The sequence below is a fragment of the Biomphalaria glabrata genome, chromosome 13 (genome assembly GCF_947242115.1).
Source record: "Biomphalaria glabrata chromosome 13, xgBioGlab47.1, whole genome shotgun sequence".
NCBI classification, from domain to species: domain Eukaryota; kingdom Metazoa; phylum Mollusca; class Gastropoda; family Planorbidae; genus Biomphalaria; species Biomphalaria glabrata.
Genome location: NC_074723.1, coordinates 6,340,043 through 6,364,540, shown reverse-complemented (window position 1 = coordinate 6,364,540; position 24,498 = coordinate 6,340,043). Strand labels below are relative to the sequence as shown.

Genomic DNA, 24,498 nt, shown 5'->3' with positions numbered 1-24,498 from the left:
TGCATTTCAAAATCAATATCAATTTTATCTTCATTTTTTAAGTTAGATTTTTTTTCTATAACCCTTTCTCTCTTTTTTTTTTTTTTAATAATTCTTCTTGTACCGGGCATTTAAAGAACATAAGCTGGATTTCAATCATCAAAGTGTACAGAAAAGCATTGTAAAAGTATACATTCAAGACTAGTTGAAGCAGGGCTTCTTGTTAGGAAATCAAATATTTCTGGGGGACTGATATGAAATTGAAATACATCATAAAAATTGTTCTTTGCTTAAACACCTATTAAGGAGTGCAGCTTCAACATGGAAGTAATGACAGGTTAATAATAGATCACAAACACCCAGAGTTTAGTTTCATTTTTATTGAAAATGAAATACACAAAAAAATTTAGAGACAAAAAAAAAAGGTTACAAAGTCTGATCACTTATGTAGCCTTTAAATTGAAATAGAGTAAGAGACCAATATCTACAAGTCACATGTAACATTTTCTGATAACAAAAGTGAAATTCTGAAAAAAATAATACAAAAGAAATAGTAGGCCCATAGTACATGTAAATGGATTCATTGATAAAAATTTGAATGAAAACTTTTGGACTTTCACTTTGAAATGCTTGTATAGAATAAACAAGAGTGCCATTTTTAGAGCCTTTTCACAGTTGAGAAACCCATTATAGTTTTGTAGGTATCAGAAACTAGAATTACAAGCTTTTGAACATTTTAACAAGAAGAAGAAATCATGTTTGAAAAAAAAAAAAAGGTAAATGTCAACCTAGTGGTTTATGTATATATATATATATATATATATGTGAGGATAGACATAGATGGCAAAAATAGAATCTAAATCGACCACCAGTGGATATGTCTGCATTGGATGTGGCAAAATATGTAGGTCACAGTGGGGCTGCATATCCACATGAAATACTGCACTCCTCATTAATCTTCGAATTTGAAGATAAGCCATATATATATATATATATATATGTTATAAACATACATACTTTTCTCGAGTACTTGTGATAGAATATTAATTCAAAAAGATGTCTTGGTGCTGACAATACAGTTCCAGAAATATATTGGGTTAGTCTATGAATAGCTATCTCTGGTCACTTGCCTCATTGTTACTGGCCAGAGTATGGATTGCTATCTCTGGCCTGTAGTGTTTCATCTTTACTGGCTAGTTTTCAGAATGTAAATAGAATGTATACTACTAAATAAATCTAAATTTTCTTGGATAAAATTGCTTCTGGAATGAAATGCTTTTCACAAAATCTTAAATTCTAACATGAAATAAATAAAAGTCTCTTCAGCAATGCATCTCATAGCATTTATGTGGATCTAACATAATATACAATTGGCGTAGTCATGACTTGTAGTATCTATAGATTTCTAACTCAGGTCCAGCTTATATTTGTGTGATCTGAAATACCAGTTTCAGTTATAGTTGTGAGTGTATTTATATGATGGACTTAGACAAAAAAAAAAAAGAATTAATTTTACTGTTTACTTTGAGACATTTATTGAAGAGAATCATATTTGTATGAAAATATATTTGATGAAAAAAACAAAACTTAAATTGAGAAACCAAAAGTATTTTGACAATTTTACTGAACACTTAGATGAAAAAGATAGAAAAAAAACAAAGCACAAATATATTGTCATACATTATATGGAATCATGCCAAATTGTTATAAATTTCATTTTAAAGAAAATTTTAAATAGAGATAGATATATGTTGCAAAAACTGCTAACTATGATATACAATATTAAATAGGAAAAGTAGGGCTCTTTGAATTTTTGACTGGATGCCCTTAGCACAATATTTTTGTAAAGGTCTATGTGCTAACATTGTATATAAATGTTGAATATGATTATAGAACACAAAAGGAAAAATATTGTCTCTGACATTTCATTAATATCATGGCAATAAATAATTTGGTCTTATATTAAATAACAAGAATACACTAATTCTAGTTGGTTGACTATCAACAAGAATTTTAACCACAAGAGATTGTTCTAAAGACTGCATTAAATAAAAAATATTTATATTTAGGGAATAATTTTTTTTTTAAATATGGAAAATGTACATAAATATTTGAACTGATATTACTGATTTTTTAAAGAAAGTATTTTGGAGTAAGTTATTAAGACTTCAAGACCTAGATAAAGTATTTTTTAAAATTAAGTTATAAGACTTTAGACGTAGATAAAGGAAGGATACATCAGAATATATCCCATTACCACCATATTTGATGAAGACTAAATCTCACTCTCTCTCTATATATATATACAGACTATTGTCATGTCTTTCAAAAACAAAGCCAATCTGGTTCATGAAATGGAATAGTAAATTATTAAGGCAGTTTAGAGAATTGACATCACATGGAAGAAACCAATGCACAATAACAAATTGTAAAAAAAAAAAAAACAATTTCCCAATCTAAAAGGGAAGGGCTAATTTGTTATAAAGAAATCAGTTTTAGAACTTCAGAGAAGATTATATAACAATTTCTTTTTATCAAATAGCTAATCTTTACAAATCTGAACAAGTTTTATACCTATTATATTTTAGTTCCCTCCTTTGCACTCTATGGGGCAGATGATGTAAAGGTCATCTGTTTCTGTGGCCCACGGTTAATGTGGGTGTCATGTAGCCAGCACAACGACCAACCGCCTTTACTTTTCCCCAAGTAATGTCAGGTATCCTTTAGAGCTGGGTGAACTCAGAAGCACCCTAAAAAATCCTGTAATTAAAAAAATCCCAGGATTTGAAACTGGGACCCCTCGGTTAGGAAGCCAAGTGCTTTACCAACTCAACCACCTTGCCTCCCATTTTTTTAACTATTCAATCAAAAAATTGTTTCTCAAACATTTCAGACTTCTTGTAAATTAAAAAAGAAAAAAAAAACAACAACTTACTTTTGAATTTCTCAATTTAATTAATATGAAAACCACAAAAAAAAAATGATGAAACAGAAATAGGGAAGACTTTCAAAGCTAGCCTAGAACAAGCAAGAAAATACTCTAGCCTTTAAAGTATACATTTACTTCAACTTTCCAAAATTGTCAGACAATGACAATATCAGTATAAATCATATTTTGGTTTCGGTCCTTTGGGTTTCTTGTGATTTGCCTCAAGTTTGTATTTTCCTTTCAAAGTTCATTTTTCAAGATTTTAATAATCAGATATAAACTTGGATGAGATTATGTGAATAAACTCTTGATGTTAAAAAGACCTTAAAAAACTAGTGGAGATTAGTATAGTGAATTTTTTTTACCATAACCTATTTGTGGTTCGCTCAAGTAGCACTACTCTGTTTGGCAGTATTCAGCGTACTCAATACTAGTAATTAAGTTACTTAAACTGTGAAGAATCAGTCAAACCAGAAACTTCCTTGTTCATAGTTTATTCATGACATGTATTTTTGACACTGAATGTTTTCTTGGCAAAGAGTTCACAAAGAGGTGGTCTATGTGGCAAGAGAACTAAAAGTTTATGTTTTCTTCATCAAAATTGTCTGGTATGAACATGCAAAGATTATCATAAATCTGATAAAAAAACACAGACCTAGATAAAGGAAAAAACATAACACTAATGTTATAAAAAAAAAGCACAAAGTAAAATTGATTGTGTAATGACATCACAAATACTACTGATATGTAAGGAAATCCATTATATATATATTTAAAAAAAAACAACTCAATTCCAGTTTTCTGAAACCAACATTTTTGTACTGTAGTGAACACCATAGTTTCAATCCATCACCATTGTTTCAAGAGTGAAATACATTGATGAAAAACCTGACCACAATATTAAGTACCCTCTGATTAATTGATGTGGTTGCTAAAAAAAAATCTAACGTGGTTTGATATTTACAAAATTACACTTATATTGAACCAGGCATAGGCTTTTAATTAGGGAAAAGTTATCTTAAGAAATTTTTTAAAATCAAAACTAAAAAGCTTTTATATATTATAGTTAAATAATAACAATTTAAAAAATAAAAAAAATAGGAAAGAAACAAAGTGTATCTATTGGTAGTACATCTAATTCCTCAATACAAAATTTAGCTTAAAGACCAAAGCAACAGAAAAGTACGATAGGCAGCTTTTGAGTTTTGGATTACTTTTCTTTCATGTTGACAATAGTGGTAATTAATTCTTTATTTCATTATCTACACAGAGCTGATTAATCTTCCCTCATCCCCACAAGAGGGTATGGTAGATTCTAACCAGGGCATCAAGACATTAACAGCCCCATTGACCAAAAGCAGCCTCAGGCGCTGAAACAAATACTCAGACCACTGGACATATTTGGAATGTTTTCTTTTTGTTTCTATATAAATCCAATTAAACAATGCTTGTTTAAACAAAAAAACGTTCTTCTCATATTGGCTTTTGTGATGCTTTTTGGCAGATAAAACATAGATCTATGTATTTACAGGGAAAAGTAGAAAGTACTTTGGCATTGGCTCAATTCACTGACCTATAATAAACTATCACTTAATAAATATTTCACATAATACTAGCATTTTTACAATGATGGCTGACATATAGGTATATAAGAATATTCAATGTCATATAAATATCATACACCCTGCCCCACTGAGTGTTGTACAAATACTGATGAGAATTCAAATGTGAAGTCAAATAAAGAAAAAAAAATGCTAGTGGCCACAAAAAAAAAAAGGACAATACAAAGAACTTTGAAATCAACTGACCTAGATGTGAATGAATAGAGCTGTCAATTAATAGCTGTAAAACATTTTTTGGTCAACACATTTGTTTAAATAAAAAGAAAAAAGGTTAACCTGGGATGCAAGTAACTTGAATTTTAATGTGATAACTTGTGATAAGTTAAGGTTGCTGTAGTTAGCATGCAGTAACTCTATTAAGTACTTAGTGTTTCTATTGTGTAGTTCATAACCCTGTTTTGAGCTAACAAGTTTGAAATTTGTGTGTCCAATGACAATCTTCAATGCAAAATTTAAAATGATTGGTTGAAGATGATGAAGCCTTAGTTGGACAAGAAGGCCTGGTCATGGAGAAGCAGGAATCAAGTTTGCATCGTAACATTTTATTAGTCTATTGAGACACATTAGTAAAGAAAAAAAAAATATCAAAGAGTTTAGAGAATATCAGAAGAAAATAATGACAAAATGTAGTCAGTTTTTGTGCTGTTTTTTTCACCTTTTTTAAAGTCATTCTTGTTTCGTTTACTACCTAGTTTATATTTACAATCCAAAGTTTGACAGTAACACAAAATTTATGAATAATAGTAGCGGCTATTCCCCTTTGGAATAAACTGAGTATCCAAATTTATACAGCAATATATTTCATTATTAAAGTTGAAGATCAACTAAAAAAATAGCAACCTTGAACAAATATAAAAGTTAAAAAGAGGGGAAAAACAGAACTAAACTAGTGTTCACATGCAAACAAAGTTAAAAAAATAACAGCAAATATTTATTTTTTTCACTTTTGATTTGATCAATGATATATTTGAGACAATTCGGTATTTTTTTATAGTATCATTTATTTTATCACTACCATTTTATTAATAAACACACACCCACTAATAAAGTGATTCCGCTTGCAAGGTTCTTATTGACATCAGACTACATACAAAGAATGTAAACAAATATGATTAAATTGTAAGGATTTGTGGACAATTTGTTTTAGACTAACTTTTTGATTGAGTAGAAAGTTCTATGCTGGTGTTTCTATTCTGAAAAGAAACAAATCAATAAATGTTGTACAGTTAGGAATGAACAATTTATTACTGCAGAGCCATTTTTTAATGATCTGCAACAGTACAAACCATAACCACTAAAGTATTTGATTCAATAACAGTTAATATGTAAAAATACCATTTGTCCATTCTGCTTTAGTTCTCAGAAAATGTTATCCTTATTGCGTTGGACCATACAACATTCCAACAAATTATGCAGCAATAAACTATGTGTGCAATGAATGGTTTTTGGGTAATTAGTTGGTCATTAAATTGTGAGTGACCCTTAATTAATTTTCCATTTTCCCATACTTTAATTGTTAAGTAAATCACTAGTACAACTATCACTGTCTACAATTTTCTTATTCTTTTATTGTCACAGACAGTTTGTATCTCCCAAGTCATGTATACATTTTTTTTTTGAAAATTTATGCTCTCCGAGCATTTCGAGACTAAATTATGTTTGTTAACAGCACTCTAAAAATTAAAATTAAAATTGTATGCGGACAATTGGTAAACTGTGTCCACTAAGGTACATGAGGGCATTTGATAGCCTGTGTCCAATTAATTTCATGTGGACATTTGATAGCCCGTGTCTACGCCTTTAAAGACTATTACTATTTAGTCTCTTCCTACTGCTACTACTTGATTGTTTACATTGGCTATTTTCTTTTCTACTTACAATCATTCTTCTCCACATGGACTCCATTGGCTTGGGACTTTCTCCTGTACAATGGACGTAAAGCATATCCAGACACGATTGCCAAAATACTGACAATGTGACCAATATAGTACACAGATCCATACACCTGCAGGAGAAGAAAAATACATTTTATTTTGTGCAGTTAGTTTTTTCTCAAATGAAACTATCTGAGAGATAAACAAAACATGTCAGGTTTCAATTTAAAATAGAATACCAATGTGAGATTCCCATATTGTATGAGCTTTTGCTAATACAAATACATCAAGACCAGAGGGGGGGGATCATTATTTTTAAAATCATGATTTACTCCAGCTGCTTTTTGTCCCTTGATTCAAACAAAACTTGGGACAAGATTTCAATGCACACAAAGATGTTACCTTTTATATGGTTGATTATTAAAATTTTTTTTTTTAAAATTCTTCTTTGTTCTCATTTTATTTGTTGGAGGGTTCAGATCAGTAATCCTATATCTGAGATGAACCGCGCATTGGTTTCCTGATCAGCAGTTCTCTGTATGGTTTTTGTTCCATAGGAGGGTTTTGTGGACAGAGTCTTGTTTGGGCCTCTTGAAATAGTATGCAGCTTTGAAGGTAATGGTCAGCATTCTCTGGTGATGCTCCACATTACAAGATAGCCTATAATAGGCATCATTTGTCTTGTAATTGGGATATGAAACCGTTTTAATCAACATGAAAAGAAAAATACCAGCACCTCCTGCCTTCACAGAAACTTAAATCTCATTTTCTATGTGCATGTCTATAACTAGAAAGTTCAATGTTCATCTTGAAAAGCTGATTGAATTCAGGGCAGGGCCCATTGGGCTATATTCAGCTTTGTCAATCTCAGTAGTCAGGTAATTCAGGGCAGGCCCATTGGGCTATATTCAGCTTTGTCAATCTCAGTAGTCAGGTAAAAAGTCACCAATTTTTTTTAAACAACATTATTCCAAGAACATTGCTATAAAGCTTTTTTTTGTTTAAAGCAATAAATTACAATTTTTAACACATAAAAAGTTTTGTTCATTAGTTTGTGCACATTTATTGTTTATTTCTTAGAATTTGTCCATTCTATACACTGTCAGGATATTCTTGTGTTTAAATGACATAATTAAAGGTGACTATGTGACTGAACATGGCATTCGGTAGAGACTGAATTTTGCTAACAGAAGGAAATAAAATATTACAATAACTGAACTGCATTGGGGGCCTGCTGGCTGAGTGGTAATGTACTTGGCTTCTGCACAGAGGTGTCTTAAGTCTGAATCCTGGTGAAGACTAAGACTTTTTAGTTTAATCAACCTTAATGGGTGCCCAACAAACATTGGGTAAATAAAGGCGGTGGGTTGTTCTGGCAACATGACACCCTCGTTAACCGCCAACTATAAAAACAGCTTTTCATCATCTGCCCCCCCCCCCCCCAAAATGGGTACCCTAACCTTGACCTACATTAAAATACTAATGCTTATATGCGTAGCGTGAATGCACATGAATATCTCAAATCATGGAACTATATGCAATTATTTATAGATAAAGAGGGTCTGTAAATATATTTTTTTCAATATACAATCTTTCATAATTTGATTCTTAAGACATTTTTGTTAATTATTGGTATGGTACTACTACACAAAAAAAATGTATCTGCAGCCATAAACTTAATTGTGTAAATGTTTCATTTCACTTTTGAACAAAACAATAACAGCAACAAATGCCATATCAAGACAACCAATATATATGTTATGCAGAATTCCATCTAATAACATCTATCATTTAAACATATAAGTAAAAATATAATGAAGACTATTAAGAGGAGTAATTCTATACTCACAGTTGTCCACAGCGTGCTATCCAATAACACAAAACTGACCAGTGCGTAGGACCAAAGGAACATTAAAATGACTTTCCTCAGTATTCGCCCAATAACATTTAGAATAAAAATATTTGGAATTTTCACATTCTGCCTCAATCTTGACAAAAACCACTGAACCTAAAAACAAAAACATCAATGAAATCCTACAGGGTTTAATACTATATTCAAAATGACTAAATTAAAAAAGTCAAACAATTACAATTAGGTTTCATTCTTGATGTTGGAAAATTAATGTGCTTAGAATTCCATTCACTGAAGAATAAAATAAAAAAAAAAAAAAAAAAATTAAAATAATCGAAATAAAACGAAGATTTAAAAAAAAACAAAAAAACTTTTTTTTTTTAAACAGTTATTACAAGTGCAGATTTTAGTAAAGTCGTGAGAGACATTTTTACATAACTGAGAAAGTTATATTTATCTCTGACCCCACATTATTTCATATGCAAGACTCTTAATGAGGGCAATACTTGATACGCAACTACATGAGAAGTAGCAAAGGGAATCTCTCGAGACGTAATTATGCCAGAGAAGAACACCTACTGGAAAAACTAGTTGTGCCCCCTAATAGTAAGGTCAGAGGAGAGGCAAAGGATGACAAAAACTAGAGGGAGACAAAACTTATAACTAACCTGCATCTCAGCGTTGGTCTCTAACAGTTCCAGTAAGAAACACATGTAGTAGCCAGACTGGACACCATGCCAGAGGGCCAAGTAGAACAAAGTGATAAATTGAGATAGCATTTTATTTCCAAGAAACCTCAGCCTCTTGTAGATGTAGCTAAATGTGGGGAAACAAAGCACAAGTCAGTCATTGCAAGATGTGGCTGAGTAACATAAACTGTTTGTCTACCTTACTGAAGGGGCTCAAGTTTGAATCCCAAGGTAGATTATTTTTTTTTTAAATTCAAGATTGAGCACAAACTAAGATGTGTTTGCTGAGTGCCTAAAAGCAGCCTCTAAACCTTCTACCCTTCCACATATCCACAAGAGAGATTAGACCACAGCACAATCGGCATACTATCGGGGTATGGAAGTTGCATTATATATATATATATATATATATCAGAAGCAATAATAATAATAATATAATAAAATTTTCATTTGTACCTATCAGCTTATTGGTGAAAGATGGCAGGAATTTAGCGACAATCAATAAATGTTAAGTCATTTAATATTTACAAATTAAATCAGTACTTATCTAACAGTTGCAACTAACGTGTTGAAAGATGAACTATTAGACTCACACAGCCATCCACTGATTAGTATTGACATTAAAAGCTTGTATGAAGTCTGAGAAAGATTCACCAGTCTCCAACTGAAGTATTTTGATGTTGGTGCAACCATCCCATTTCTTGGCCCCATTTTTGTCTACACCATTGTAGCTCATACCCATCAGAATGATACTTCCTTCCTGTTGGAAAAAACAAAAGCAGAAACTCTTTAAAACATGATCAAATTATTCAAATAAAAAACAAGCCTTAATAATAATAACAATATATCACAGTTATCTTCGGTAGAGCAGCAGGTTGACTCTCTTTATTTAATCTTCCTAAGCCCTATTATTTATTCACTTAGTCACTTCCTTTCTGTACTTGTTCATTATCTACAGAGACATTCCAACAGCAAATTATTTCAATGGTAATGCTCTTTTGCAAACTTCTTCATTCATACTATCAAACAGCAGTAACAACAGTTTAAACATAAGAAAATTTTAAGAAGTATTAGCTGGTTAATAAAGAATGTGGGAAGAGTTTATCAAGCCCTTAAAATTTATAGAGATACAATATCAATCTGTAATAAAGTATTATAATACATATATTAAAGTAATATTATCCTTTTAAAAACTTTAATATATTTCATTTTTTGCAATCCCATCTTAGAAGGTAGGATCAAATCATGAGTTTGTTAAAGTATGTGCCAGACTTTTCAGCAAGGCACAGTCAGAATATTTTGGAGAAATAAAATGCTGTGAAGACATTGAAGCAAACCAAAAGTCTGTATGGTAAACAGACACACCAAAATGCATCATGTTCCAAACAAATTGGCGCATGTTTCTGTTAGAAAATAGTTTAAATGATGAACTGAATCTAGAGGTAATTGTCAAAGTCGATGTCTTTGAATTTTGGACATAAAAACTTTTTGGAACTTAAAACAATGAACATAAAGAATAACATACAAATGTTTATATATAAAAAAAAACTCACAAAAACCATGTTAAGTCACACATCATATTTACATGGCAGTTATTATGAAATAGAACTTACCTGTATCAGCCAAACTCCTACATATTTGTGAAGCGCATTCTTTCCCCAAACTAATATTAAGGCACATTTGGTAAAAAAGCCAAGTTTCTGAAATAGAAAAAACCAACAAAAAACTTTTTGCATTTTTGAACTTTCTACGTTAGGGTACACAAATAACTAAAAGGAATCAATGATGATCTATTTCTTTATACTGTCTTGGTATTATGCTTAATGGTTTCTAGTTCCCTTCTGCAATTATGTATATTTGGAGGGGGGGGGACTAAATAATAGTGAAAAAGAGAACTTTTGTGATATTAATTACATTTATTTATTTGAATAAAAAAAAGAGAATACTATCTAAATTGTAAAAGATTTCTAAGACACTTCTTAAATTTATGTGCAAGAGATTTACAGAGCATGTGCCATGAGACTTCGTTTGTAACCATCTGAGTATGGAGCTTAGTAGGAAATGAATTCCAGCTGAACAGTTTACTGTGACTTCATTCCTTTATACAAGAATGCTTCTATAAAAAGTTACTGAAGATAATGAGGTGCACTAAAAAAACTAAACTTTTTAAACACATCTCATTTACAATATTTCAACAAACAGAATTGACATTCACCTGAAAATCCGACGAGTAAATGTATGAGTCTGGAATGTACAAAGCAAGAGCTTGAAATATTCCGAGATACACCACCCCAACCAAAAACTTTTTTAAGGATGGGTTTATACTGAAACAATAAATATTATTTGATTACATTTGAAATACAGTAAAACATTTTTTTTTACAAAAACAAAAGTAATAAAGTAATAATAAATTTGAAAATAGTTTTATTCATTTTCTTCATCCAACTTCAAATGACCAACTCAAAAATGTACTACCTGTCCGGTGCAGTTGAAGACTTTGGTTCAATCAATTCCAAGTTGACGAATTGTAAATAGCGTTTCATTGAAAACTGTGGAATAAACATTTATTTTTAATGTGTGATTTAGAAGTCTTACAAATACTCTTAGACAATTTCAATTGAACAGTTGAATTCAGGCTTTAGTATGCAACAAATCTGTTTAAAAATAGGAAAAAGTTTCTGATACAGTAAGTACAATGTGTAAATATAATTTTTCATTCTACTTTGAAACCAACAAATCAATTGGTGCATCTGCTAATATTCTGTTTAAATCCACTAACCTGTGGTCCAACTAACACACCTCCAAAAAAGAAAGAGTGACCCAACATTTCTAAGTAACTTGGTCTCTGTGACAGTGCTGCAGGGTTGGGAGAATTGCTCTGATGATAAATTCAAAATGTTATTTATTGACATTAAACATCTAATTACAAAATTATCTTCAAATCCCAAAACAGAGAAAACACAAAATATAGTCTTCAAAAAGGACATAGCCCAAAATGTTTAATAAAAAGATGAAAAAATTATCTAAGAGGTAAGGTGGCCAGCAATAAAACAGAAAGAAACAAAAGGAAAAGATTTGACCTAGACAAGCTCCACAACACCCAGATTAAAAAGGAATTCCAACTATCCCTTCAAAATAGATTTGCTGTGCTACAACTAGATGAGGCCAAACAAAGCGTCATTAATCTTGGCAAAATTTCAAAGAAATTATTACTGAAACAAGCAATGAAGTACTAAGCCTTAACCCTAAGAAGAAAAAACAGTGGATTAGTGACGAGACATGGAAATTAATCGAAGAAAGGAAATGCGCTAAACAGGCAGTTAACCTAGCAAAAACAAGAAACCACAAGCAACAATCAAAACAAGACTACCAAGCAGTTTCACAGAAAGTCACCAAAATGCTTAGACAAGACAAACGATCATTTTACAATAATCTGGCAGAACAGGCAGAAGAAGCAGCAGGTAAAGGAGATATAAAACAACTATGCAAAATCACCAAACTTCTCAGTACCAAAAAGGCTAATTGCAATGTTCCAGTGCGAGACAAATACGGAAAACTACTTTCTTCAATAAATGAACAACTTGAAAGATGGAAAGAATATTTTCAAGAAGTGCTCAATAGACCTAAACCACGAAATCCACCAGATCTAAATGCAGGACCAACACTAGACATAAACATGGAAGAAATAACAAAAGAAGAAATAAGGAATGCACTCAAACAAATGAAGACAGGTAAAGCTGCTGGAATTGACAACATACCACCCGAAGTCCTAAAAGAAGGAGGAAGTGAAATAGTTGACCAAATGCACAAACTATTCAACAAAATTTGGTTAACAGAAACACCTCCGGGTGAGTGGAAAAAGGGCTTGCTAATAAAAATACCAAAGAGTGGAGATCTATCACAATGTGAGAAATGGCGAGGCATCACTTTGCTGTCAGTACCAAGCAAGATTTTTAGCAGAATCCTACTAAACAGAATAAAGGGAGCATGTGATGAACACCTAAGGGAAGAACAGGCCGGATTCAGAAAAGGGAGATCTTGTGCTGACCAAATAGCTACACTCAGGATAATTGTAGAACAATGTGTCGAATGGCAACTTTTGTCGACTTTGAAAAAGCTTTTGATAGTGTCGACAGAGAATCTATCTGGACTGTAATGAGACATTATGGGATCCCCAATAAAATAATAACCATAATCAAGAACCTTTATGATGGTTTCACCTGCCAAGTAACCCACTGTGGCAAGCTATCAGAGGAATTTCCAGGCACAACAGGAGTCAAACAGGGATGTCTTATTTCACCACTCCTGTTCCTTCTAGTACTGGATTGGGTCACAAAAGAAGCCTACTCTAACGCAGGGAAAGGAATCCAATGGAATCTCACACAAAAGCTGGAAGATCTGGAATTCGCTGATGACATAGCCCTATTATCACACAGACTACAGGATATGCAACAAAAGGTCACAGCTTTAAGCGAAGTAGGAAAAAGAGTATGCCTCAAAATAAACCACCAAAAAACTAAAGTACTTAAAGTAAACAATAAACAAAGTGGAGACATAGTATTGGATTCTCAGACAATAGACCAAGTAGAAAATTTTATATACCTTGGGAGTGTAGTCAGTATATCAGGTGGAACAGATGAAGACATTAAACGCCGTATAAATCTAGCACGTCAGACATTTACACAGCTAAAACCAACCTGGAAATCTCCTTACATCTCAAACAAGACTAAACTAAGAATCTTTAACTCTAATGTCAAGGCTGTCCTACTGTATGGTTCTGAAACATGGAGAACAACTGAAGCCACAACAAAAAAAATACAGACCTTCATCAACAGATGCCTGAGAAATATCCTAAAAATACACTGGTATGACAAAGTAGAAAACACCAAACTGTGGGAGATGAGTGGACAGAAAAACATAGAAGTGCAGATCTTAGAGAGGAAGTGGAGATGGATTGGTCACACCCTTAGAAAAGATACCAGCAACAGAGCTAGGCAGGCCTTAGAGTGGAACCCCCAGGGAACAAGACGCAGAGGAAGACCAAAAAGAACATGGCGACGCAGTGTACTTGAAGAAGCAGAGAAGACCGGGAAGAGCTGGGACACCATCAAAAAGCTAGCAAGAGACCGTGGAGAGTGGCGTGTTTTTGTCAAGGCCCTATGTTCCATGAGGAACTCAAAGGAGTGATGATGATGATGATGAAGGTGGCTTTTGGAGTATACAATGTCTATGTCAAAGGGAGGCAGGGAGCTGGGAACAATAACTTACTATAATAAAGATAAGGGGAAATTCAATGGAATTGTGTGGCCCTTTATTAAAAAATATAGTTAACTCATGTAGGTAGTAACTAAAGAAATCTCTAGGCTAAACTAGAATAGCAAACAGAATAAATGTAAATTGTGTAAGATCAGTTTTAAAATTTCCATTCTGCAAGGTACTCCTTCTAAGATATAGTGCTTAAAAATGGAAAATATAAAAACAATGCAAAATCTACAGGAGGAGGAAGATAGTTAATTTGTTATTTCAATAATGAATTTTTCAGTTAATTTTAACAATGTGTTAATTCATCAGTATTTAACTTTGTGAAACAAAGTCTTGTTGGATTTATGGATTAAAGAGTTCTAAATTTCAATGTTAGATTTTGTTTGTGCTTTTTCTATTTTAAGTCGAGTTGTATTATATATATTATATAAAAATACAAAACAACTAAATTAATCAATACAACTGTAATATAATCAATTTAAATAAATCAACAACTTCAAGGCTAGAACTCAGCAACTTCTCTCAATCTGTTCTAACAGAATGACCTACCTTCTTGCCGTCATAGTAATCAAAAGCAACTGCACTGAGTCGAAGGGTGAGAACACAGTGAGGCATGGTCCATGAGATACCAAATTCATGTTGGGAGATTTGTGTAAAGTATCCAACAACAAGATAGCACTAGAGATTGTTAGGAAAAAATCGATTAGTTCAACGAATGATAATATTTCTTGAGTGCAGTCTAAACTACTCTGATTTGGAAATGTTAACATTAAGGGTTTAAGACTAAGATTTCCTCCTGAATGGCCGCGGGGAATGACTGGCAGGCTTTGATCCCAGGACCATTGAGATGACAGGTCAGAGGGCATCCCACATGATGTGCCAAATAAACATAACTGGGGGAGGGGGGGAAAAGTGATACTAGAATTAATGGACAAAAAAAGAGATGTGTGTATGGGGCTTTATAAAGTTCAATGTAACAGACACTAGAATTCACTGACCCTAAGCACGTAAGGGAATTGGCAACATTTCGGCAGTTTCATTGGAAGAGATAAAATGGAGGAGGGGAGAGTTACTTTTGCTGAGTGTTCTTTAGGAAGATGTTGAACTAAAATTTTGGATGATGGAAATTAAATTTTGCATGAAATTTTTATGAAACAAAAAGACATAAAAATACTTAAGAATTAAAACAAATTTTCCATTCACTTTGAAATCTGCCAAAGTCACAAGCCAATTCAAAAAGTACTTACTGTGTTGAACACAAATATGAAAATCACAGAAAACTTGGATCCCCCACAAAACAACAAAACTAAATATGTGATTGTTATGTTCAGCCAAGTGTGAAAAGTATCAATCCCTGAAACACAGATCAAGAAATTAAATACAAGAAAAGTAATAATCAAAATCGTACATAGCACTTGTTAGTAAACAAATAAATGATAAGCTCATAGAATAAGATAGACAAGAAAAAGGGCAAACTTTATGCATGTCTAGGCCTATAAAAACAAAATGCATAACAAAACAGTTTGATGTAGCTACGCAAGTTTCACAAAGCAAACATGTTTTATAATTATATGTATATGTAGCATATTTATCAAACTAATCAGATTTTCGATGTAACCGGGTATAATAAGTATTATGTTTTAACTCAATCAGTGTAGATAGGTATGATCATATATATATATATATATATATATATATATTATTTTGTAACTCAATCTGACTCATACAAGCTTGGTAGACACTAAAAAACCTCAAAATACAACATAAACAATATGTTTACATGCACAATTAAAAGATCACATAAACAGAATGAGTTATTAACTAGAATTTTTTTTTTTAAACTAATGAAAACAAGTTTCAGCTAGCATAAAACTTACCAAAATTGTAATAACATATACACAAGCCTTCAAGAAAAAAGAGGAGATGTTTAAGCAAGGGTGGTGCCAGGTAAAGTAATGGAAGCCTGTGTAAGAATGCCAGAGGGTAACCTGCAAACAAAAAGAAAACAAAAACAAGTTAAAGTATTAAAAAATCAAATATTGAATATTGATAGTAAAAATGTCCAAATAAGATCATTCTGTATATATCTAAATAAATGATGCTGGAACATTGCAAAATATTTAATTACATAAGTATCCTTTCAAACATGTAACAATGCAAGTCGTCCAGTTTATTAAACTCTACTGGTCTCTCTACCTCGTCTCGGACTTGCGCTGGGCCCAACTGTTCCTGACTGACTTCACACACTAGGATTGTTGTGTCAAGGGCTAGGTCTCATACTTGTGAGGTGTCTTGAAACTACTCCCGACTCCCACAGAACCGTCATAATGTGCCATGCAGAACCACACAGCTGAACTGCACTGAACTGTACTATATTCAACGGTCTGGACTGTGACACCTTTACTCTTTATATAGGCTCCCCGCTGGCCTTCCAGAAATCCATGAAACATCACTCGACCATTCTGGTTGTTCCCATGACTACATGTGATGTGACTGGCCTCAGTAAGGGTTTGTAAAGACCTTGGAGGATAGTACCAGGAGAAAGAAGAAGAGGCAGTGATGGGAATGAACAGGCCAGTCATTGAACGAAATTCTATCCAAGGCTATAGACAGAGAGGAATGGAGAAAGATGGTCAACAGATCTTATGTGGTGCCCCAACAGTTTAACAGACTAAGGGATAGGTGAAATATCACACATAGCCTCAAAAAAAAAAAGATATTGTAGACTCAATATACTGCTGTGCCTATTATTTGACACCATCTATGAGATAACCACTAAAGTTTGCTGATAATAATGAAATAATAAAAATTGTAGTTTTATTTTTAAAGTTGATAGGCATTCTTAAGACAGTTCAGATCAACTACAAAAAGTAGGTCAGAAACCTACTGTGAGTGATATACCAGTATATAATTTAATAATAATAATTTCAGGTTGTTTTTTTTTTCCTATGTTACCTGGATGACTTTACCTCTTCCTAGGGTTAAGACTATATTTTTTTGGTTGGCTAAGTCTATGCTAATGAGCCTGGCAATATTTATTCTGTTTTTGGAGCAGTTTTATTTGATTGATAAGCCAAGTTGTTTGATGCTATAAAAAAAATTAATAGGGTGTTTGAATTAAGTTATGATTTTCTTACGAAAAGTTATTTCAAACAGCCAGTTTTGGACCTCAATGTTAATGATCTTATATTATATTTGTTTGTTTGTTGTTTTTTTATAGAGAATAAATGGACAAATGTTTGGAGTGAGCTTGGTACATTGAATAAAGTTAAATGCCTAGATCTAGACCTACTAGATTGATCTAGATTTATATAAAGAGAATCTATAGAGGATTCAGCTATTTAGGCAAGAATGGCTATCTTAACCTGTACTACAAAAGATCATCTGTATTAGAAATTTATTAAATTAATAAATAAAAACACAAACATTCAACACACATTAATAAATAAAAACACAAACATTCAACACACATCTAATCATGCAAACATAAAATAAGTCTAAAAGTCTGTGTAAAAGTCACTATCCCAGTGACCTAATTTTGGTAGAATAAGTGTGTTCATATTTTTATTTTTTGTGTTCTAGTTATGCCTAATTTGAAAACATCTTAATGATTTCATGTGAGGGGCTATGCCTGGGGATCTTAAGATTTAGTTAATGTTAATATAGAATTAAAGTCTGAGTTTATTGATGCCTAAATATAGAGACTGCCTGAAATAAATTATGGTGTCCGGAATCAAATATGTGGGTCAAATTTGTCTGAATTAACTGAAAACACATGGCCTCTTTGACCTTAAATATAATAACAAATATAGGTTAGGGGTAGTCATCCTTATTCAGTTATTCTCCTTAAACTAAAGAAGATTTTGATACTTCATTTTCTTTTCTATGTCGAACATTGTCAAATAATGCGCTGTCAAAGTCAAACTTTGAAATTTTGGCCTATAATAATACTCCAAGTTTTTTTAGGTGTCTGAATAGCATAACTACTCTAGTCTCTAGACATTTTAAGAATAAGAATTACTAGTGCCCCTACTACTCCTAGTGAAGTGGTGTAGTACTGTAGTAGCTACTAGGCTAGAGTCTAGATTCTAGATTATTAATAATTAACTTAACTATGATTAAGATTCATAAGATTCTTACTTAAAAAAATTATATTTAATTAATTTATTCTATATTTTAGTCGAGATCTAAACTCTTAAACGTTAATAGCATACCGATAAAAATAGATAAAATAAGTTTAATAGCTCCTTCAGGTGCCCCTAAGGCCGAAGCTATACTCGATGCAATCATGCTGACAAGTTTTAACCTTTGCCTTCACTAAAGTAGAAACGTTTCCTGCTTCTTGTGTTTATTCTTGACAGCACAACTGAAATTGTAAATAATTTGTGCGTGAAGTTTAGAAAGGGAGTAGTAGATCTAAGTGTAGTTTTTACATAGGTCAGCAGCGTTTAGTATGTTTTCATAACTGACCTAGATCTAGATCTATATCTAGGTTATCTAGGTCATACAATAATAGATGTCGAGAATAACGAACTGAACTAGATCTAGATTCGATATATCATATTTAATATAGAATATATAATAATTTACTAGATTTAGACGAAATTATGTAGAATTTATACACATATATCTAAAACTACTCAATGTAGTTTGGTGAAAAAAGGGGGGGGGGAGTGTTAAAATTTGTTAATATAGTAGTTAGCGACTAGATCTACCAGATACCGGGAATGGGAAGAACTGGGTGTCAAAATCGGCCCTGGCATTATGATTAGTAGCCTATAGATCTAGTTACACTATAGTATCCGTTCTTATTCTGCTTAACATAACTTGTCGCTGACTCGTAGTTAATGGTTTGTGCCAAAATCATTTTCTTCGTCTTTATCGACAGACATAAAATGAAATCTTCCATCATGATACTAGCCTACTATTAACTGTAAATTTCCAAGTGCAGTAACTTTAAAAAAAAACAAGTTACTTAAATTCACGTATAAGTCCTAATAAAACACACTCTTATCAATCAACTGTATCCCTTTGAAGCTTAGTAAGAGCAAGTTGGAACGTAGGCCTAATTACAAGACTACAAAAACTTGGCTCTCACCTTTATATCATCTTAACTTATAAAATGTAGGCCTATCTCCACTATAGCCTTATAGCTTGTTCAGCCCAAAAAATAGCTTATAACATTGGATTGAAAATAACATGTAGGGCCTATGCTTATAGCATGCTCAGAGCGCTTTGGTCCAATCTCATTTGTGGACGGGTGGGTGGGGGGGGGGGGGGGAGTAGGGGGGTATCTAGGAGTTGGTTTTCCGTGCTGCCTTTAGGCGCTCAGTAAACGCAACTCTGCCCGAGTCGGGTGTCGAACCTCGAGCCCCCTTCTAGGTAGCCGAGACAAGCCAAGTTCAAGCGCACTTAGCCTCTCGAATTCTATTGGTAGTAGGCTATGTATTTTTGTGGGTATGTACATTAGATACTACCTTTTAACACCGGCTAATTCGTTACTGATCTGTAGGTACAGCCCTCCGTTGTAGATTCATCTGAGTATCGTCACGCGAATTTTATAAGACTATAATATTAAAAAAATTACTAAATTAGGCTTGTTTTAAAGATTGATCAATTTATTTTGTAATCGGTAGATAGAGACATGGGAACAAAGCTCAACAAAATCACATTATACGGATATAGGCTAATACAATGTTTCCCAAACTGCAATAGCCTACGAATAAATAGATGTTTCACGAAGTACTGGAATAATTAACTAGTAGGTCATTACGTGAAGTAATCTCTATAAACAAGAAAAGCATAATAAAAATACTTTTAAAAAAGCTTATATAAAGCATATTACAAAGTGTAATTGTATCACTTGGTTTGGATGACCCAGGACCGACGCAACCTATTATGCAATGTGTAAATTGCACGCAGGCGGCTGACTTTAAGGGGCGGTCAAATCATTATTCCAAGGTTACTTTAAAAAAATGTTAAGTAAAAAAAAAAACTTAAAAATATTTTATATAAATTCTAATTATTTCATTATCCTTTGAAAATATAAACGATTTCCGTACTTAAGAAATTATTTCGGAAACAAACAAAAAGCAGTGTACGAGGGATTCCCACAGGTTTTTTTTTTTTAAATAAGCGCCTACTCATTTCTGACCATGAATTTTCGGGGGTTGTTTGTAATATTTGTTTGAGTCGAATAGCCAGCACTGTAAGTAGATCTATTACAGGTAATTAAAAAGTCAATTTTAAAATAATTTTTCACTTGATTTCTCACACGTGGACTGGGGAGGGCGAAACGTCCTGACAAAAAGGGGAGTTATGGAGTGTGTGTGTTTCCTAGGCGGCGGTAAGAAGAGGTTATGTTTGATTGGAGGTTATGCAGTGACGATGATAAATTATCGTGCCTAGTGCAAATGTGAGACGATCTTATGACATGAAAAAGTAAAGACCTTTTTTTTGTGAGATAGATTTTGTTTAAATATCAGTTTATTTCATTACTATTAGATCTATATTTCATCTCAAGTTAAATCTCTGAATAATAATAATTAAATTTTGTTTTTGTTCACAAAGAATTTGTTCAAGGTATTTAAAGTTTATTTATTAAAAAAAAATAAAACGTCTGCATAGGTTCAGTTGTAGCCTACTAGCTGTCTTAGCTACAAGCCAACAACCGACCAACAACAGGGAAGGGGGGTGGGCGGCGAAAAAAATGTTCACCCCCACCCCTTGCGGACTTGATCGGGAACCTGCCGTATCTTCAATTCTACCTCCAGGAAGAACTTATACAATGCTTACAAATTATATAGGCAACACTATTTCCCCAAGACAACAATAACAACGTTTTAGTGAAATGTCATGAGGTTAATTTGGTTTCTATACACGGTGTTCAAATCAAGATGGCTAAATGAACATAAAACCTAAAAATTGTGACTGAGTTTCTTTTCTTTGTTATTACATTCTAAAATAAAAAAAAACAAAACAACTCACGGACCTCACTGTTGGAGCCTACATTTTTTTACTATGGGCTTCAGCTTTTAAAGGGGGCTCGAACGAAAATGTTATCCAGGGAGTCGCCACCCGGTAATGTGAGAATCATTGCCGTACTATGTTTTATTTCAAGTCATTGTTTAAGTGACTTGTACTTTTTACTTTGTATTAAACTCAATTAAAATATTCGGCGCTGAGTTGCTTCATTGGTTGGATATATTTGTAGGCAACTCTGAATCCGTGTATGTCGGATGATTGTGGATACAATTCAATTCTCTACGAAATACAATCATTATTATTATGAAAGTATACGGAGAGGTGAAAATGTTTCACCGTCAATGGGGTGGGCGGCATCCTGTTTGGATCAGGTATGTGATTATATATAGGTAGGTGCAACATAAATATTTTTACCAATTGTTTTTGTTTAGCTATTAGCTTTCTCAATGCGCTATGATTCTATCACTTGTCAGGACCAGTTGTAAGAACGGAGTATCTTTGTGAATGTTTGCAAGATCGTTTTTTTAATGCATAAAAAATGTTTACTCAAGGCTCAAGATTTCTTAAGGGGACTAATCCAACTTATTTCACCACATCTCTCAAGTAGGCCTACGACACACAATATTTCTTAATTAATTCTCATTAAAAACAAAATCAATTTTTCAAAAGTTGCATTTATGTTACAACAATAAAAATCACCCATGACTGTTTCATGAAGCAATAACTAGGACACAATTTCAAACTTGATCACTAAGCGTTTTCCTATTCAAATCCGATTGGATGTCGTTTATTTACAAAATAAGATATTAATTGGTCGCTTCCGGCTACTTGTTTCCATTGATGCCAAGGTGAACTGTTAAACATTGATAGCCTCGTAGAATCGACAGGTCATAAGATGCTGTCTTTACCGAAACTGAACGGTATAGAAACCAAAAATGTCATGTTAAGAGCTTGCATGGTGATTGGTAGCGTATAGATACCGGGAAGGCTTCCAAATAATTGAGTAAAAAGTTCTAATTAATGAAAACTGATTGCGAAGCTGAAGGTGACAAGGAAATCTACGATCGCGACCCCCCCCCCCTTTTTTTTCCAGGCGCTGGCCTGGGGCAGTTGCCCCACTTGCCTCACCCTAGGACCGCTACTGACAATGCTGTTCTGGAATTTGCGTGTCGAGGGGACTCTTCTGTGTTTTCTCTAGGACTCTTTGGTCACAATAGTTATGACCTACTGCTCAATAACTGCAGCCAGGAAGTCTTCTTATTAGACAGCTACGTTCTGCTGGATGTTAATGTGTGTGTGTGTGTGGGGGGGGGGGTAGGCTTCTGTTCCTAATAGCTCACAAGGGTGTTATGTGGCCGACACAACATCCACAATAATTTCAGTTACTTTTTTTCACACACAAAAAACAAACAAAAACAAAACATCAACAACAAAAATAAAATACCAAAAACAACAACAACAACAACAAAAAAAAAACCTCAACAAAACAAAAACAAACAACATCAAATAAAAAAAAATCAACAACTCTAAAACTAGAACTGGAACCTGTTGATTCAACAGCCCTGCTGTCAGATCGATGGTTGTTTCCCTTGCGCTAATTAAATCTATAAATATTCTAAGTTAAATAATCTGAACGTTTTCTTTCCATTATAAAATATAATTCTCTCTTGAGTTTATATAAAATGTAACTATATAATAATCAAAATATAATTAAACAAAAACTTTAACATTATTAATTATTTAAGCTTTATTTTGTAAAAAAAAAAAATGCAACAATATTGAAACAATTTGAACAATTTTTGGAAGGGCCTTAAAGAATAGCAGCCCTATCTCTACAATATCTCATAGTACAAATGAATAACATCTATAATATATAGGCAGATGTGAATGACCTGTTAATCTATTTATCTCATCAAAAGAAGTATTGAATAACCAACAGAGAAATTTCAAACTAAAGTTAAAATGTTGGATTGTAACAAACAGAATGACATTAACAATAATTTGTTACATCTGGAAATTGATACCGAATACAAAAACATATAGACCAATAAATAGTTTATGTACATTTTGATCCATTAAAAAATATGTGTAAAGAATATACATTGCGGGTTAGGGAGCGATGTGCCGGGTGTCATTGCGTTAAGGGTCAATGGCTCACGGACTGTGGTTGGGCATTGTTTCCGCAGCGTATATCAGGATACAGTGGCGTAACTAGGGGTTTGGGCCCAGGGAGTCTCCCTCCACCCCATCTACGCCACTGAAAGGATCCTGGCATGTATCTGTCAAAAAATGAAGCAAATAAATAGAGTCAATAATCGGATGCTGAGCAAGAATAACATACAACACGATACCTCCTTGACGAAGCCGAGGACTATGTGTAAGAGCGATTTCCTTTACTCTTAATAACAAATGGGACATTTTTAACTCGCCCCAATTCAGTGGCGTAGCTAGGGTGGGGAGGAAGGGGGAGAATTTGAAAATCCCCCCGGCCAACACTTGTGGGGGGGGGGGTCCCCCAAAAAGTGTTGTATTTTTTTTTACATTAAATATTGAATATAAATGAAAATGCAGGGGCCCCCAAAGAGGTCAAGCCTTCCGGGCCACCAAATGATGGCGAATTCCTAGCTACGCCACTATTCCCCTTTCCTGAAAAAATCCTGGTTAAGAGTATACTAAAATTATAGTTTGGTGATACAGATCCGGACATGGCAACACTAAATACTATAGTGTAGTCTGGAGTACTGGATCTAGATAAATGTTATAGATTCTATAGAAGAATCTAGTTTGGTTATAGACCTATAGAGTTACAAAATGGTGCGCAAAATGTGTCTGAACCTCTGTTTCTTTATTTGATTCTTTTAATGAATACATGTGGGAATACCCGCTGACGTATGCATATTCAAGATATAGATTGCCTATTCCCCCAGATAGAATTTAAATTAAATTTTTAAAATTATAATTTGAAAAATTATAACGGTCAAATCCGAGCTTTCCCTGTGTGGGAAATTAGTTATTAATTCTTTTCCCCAAAAGATAAACTGTCAGATTTCTAGAAAAATCATTAGAGCCGTTTTCGAGAATCGTGTCCGACCATTTTTTTTTGTCTTTTGACCCGATGAAGAATTCGCAAGCTGAATAGAGGAATTGTAACAAGATCATTGAGCTGAACAAAAGTTTTGCAATTTTTTTCCATCAAAGTCAAGGAGTAATCAATAAAAAAATATATATTTATTGGGCGTTCGATTGTCACAACAAAATAACAACAGGGAAACAACTATACCGCTTACAACATTAAACGCAACACAAC

The 24,498-nt window shown here is 33.2% G+C and overlaps 1 protein-coding gene across 1 annotated transcript; it reads right to left on the bottom strand.

Moving 5' to 3' along the window:
- Positions 1-344: 344 nt before the first annotated feature.
- Positions 345-19,764, bottom strand: LOC106072851 (lysophospholipid acyltransferase 5-like). Its single transcript, XM_056007616.1, has 14 exons — positions 19,685-19,764; positions 18,422-18,573; positions 16,085-16,195; positions 15,455-15,561; positions 14,757-14,885; positions 11,725-11,823; positions 11,421-11,494; positions 11,161-11,269; positions 10,559-10,645; positions 9,539-9,705; positions 8,925-9,072; positions 8,254-8,412; positions 6,409-6,535; positions 345-5,723 (listed from the first exon to the last, which is right to left on the bottom strand). Coding segments are annotated over exons 2-14 (1,395 nt in total). The 5' UTR covers positions 18,498-18,573; positions 19,685-19,764; the 3' UTR covers positions 345-5,721.
- Positions 19,765-24,498: the final 4,734 nt, after the last annotated feature.

Coding starts and splice junctions, on each gene's coding strand:
- LOC106072851 (XM_056007616.1), bottom strand. CDS start 18,497: ATGATTGCATCGAGTATAGCTTCGGCCTTAGGGGCACCTGAAGGAGCT. Junction 15,562..16,084: donor TATATGTTATTACAATTTTG/GTAAGTTTTATG, acceptor TCTGTGTTTCAG/GGATTGATACTTTTCACACT. Junction 9,706..10,558: donor TAGGAGTTTGGCTGATACAG/GTAAGTTCTATT, acceptor TTTTTCCAACAG/GAAGGAAGTATCATTCTGAT.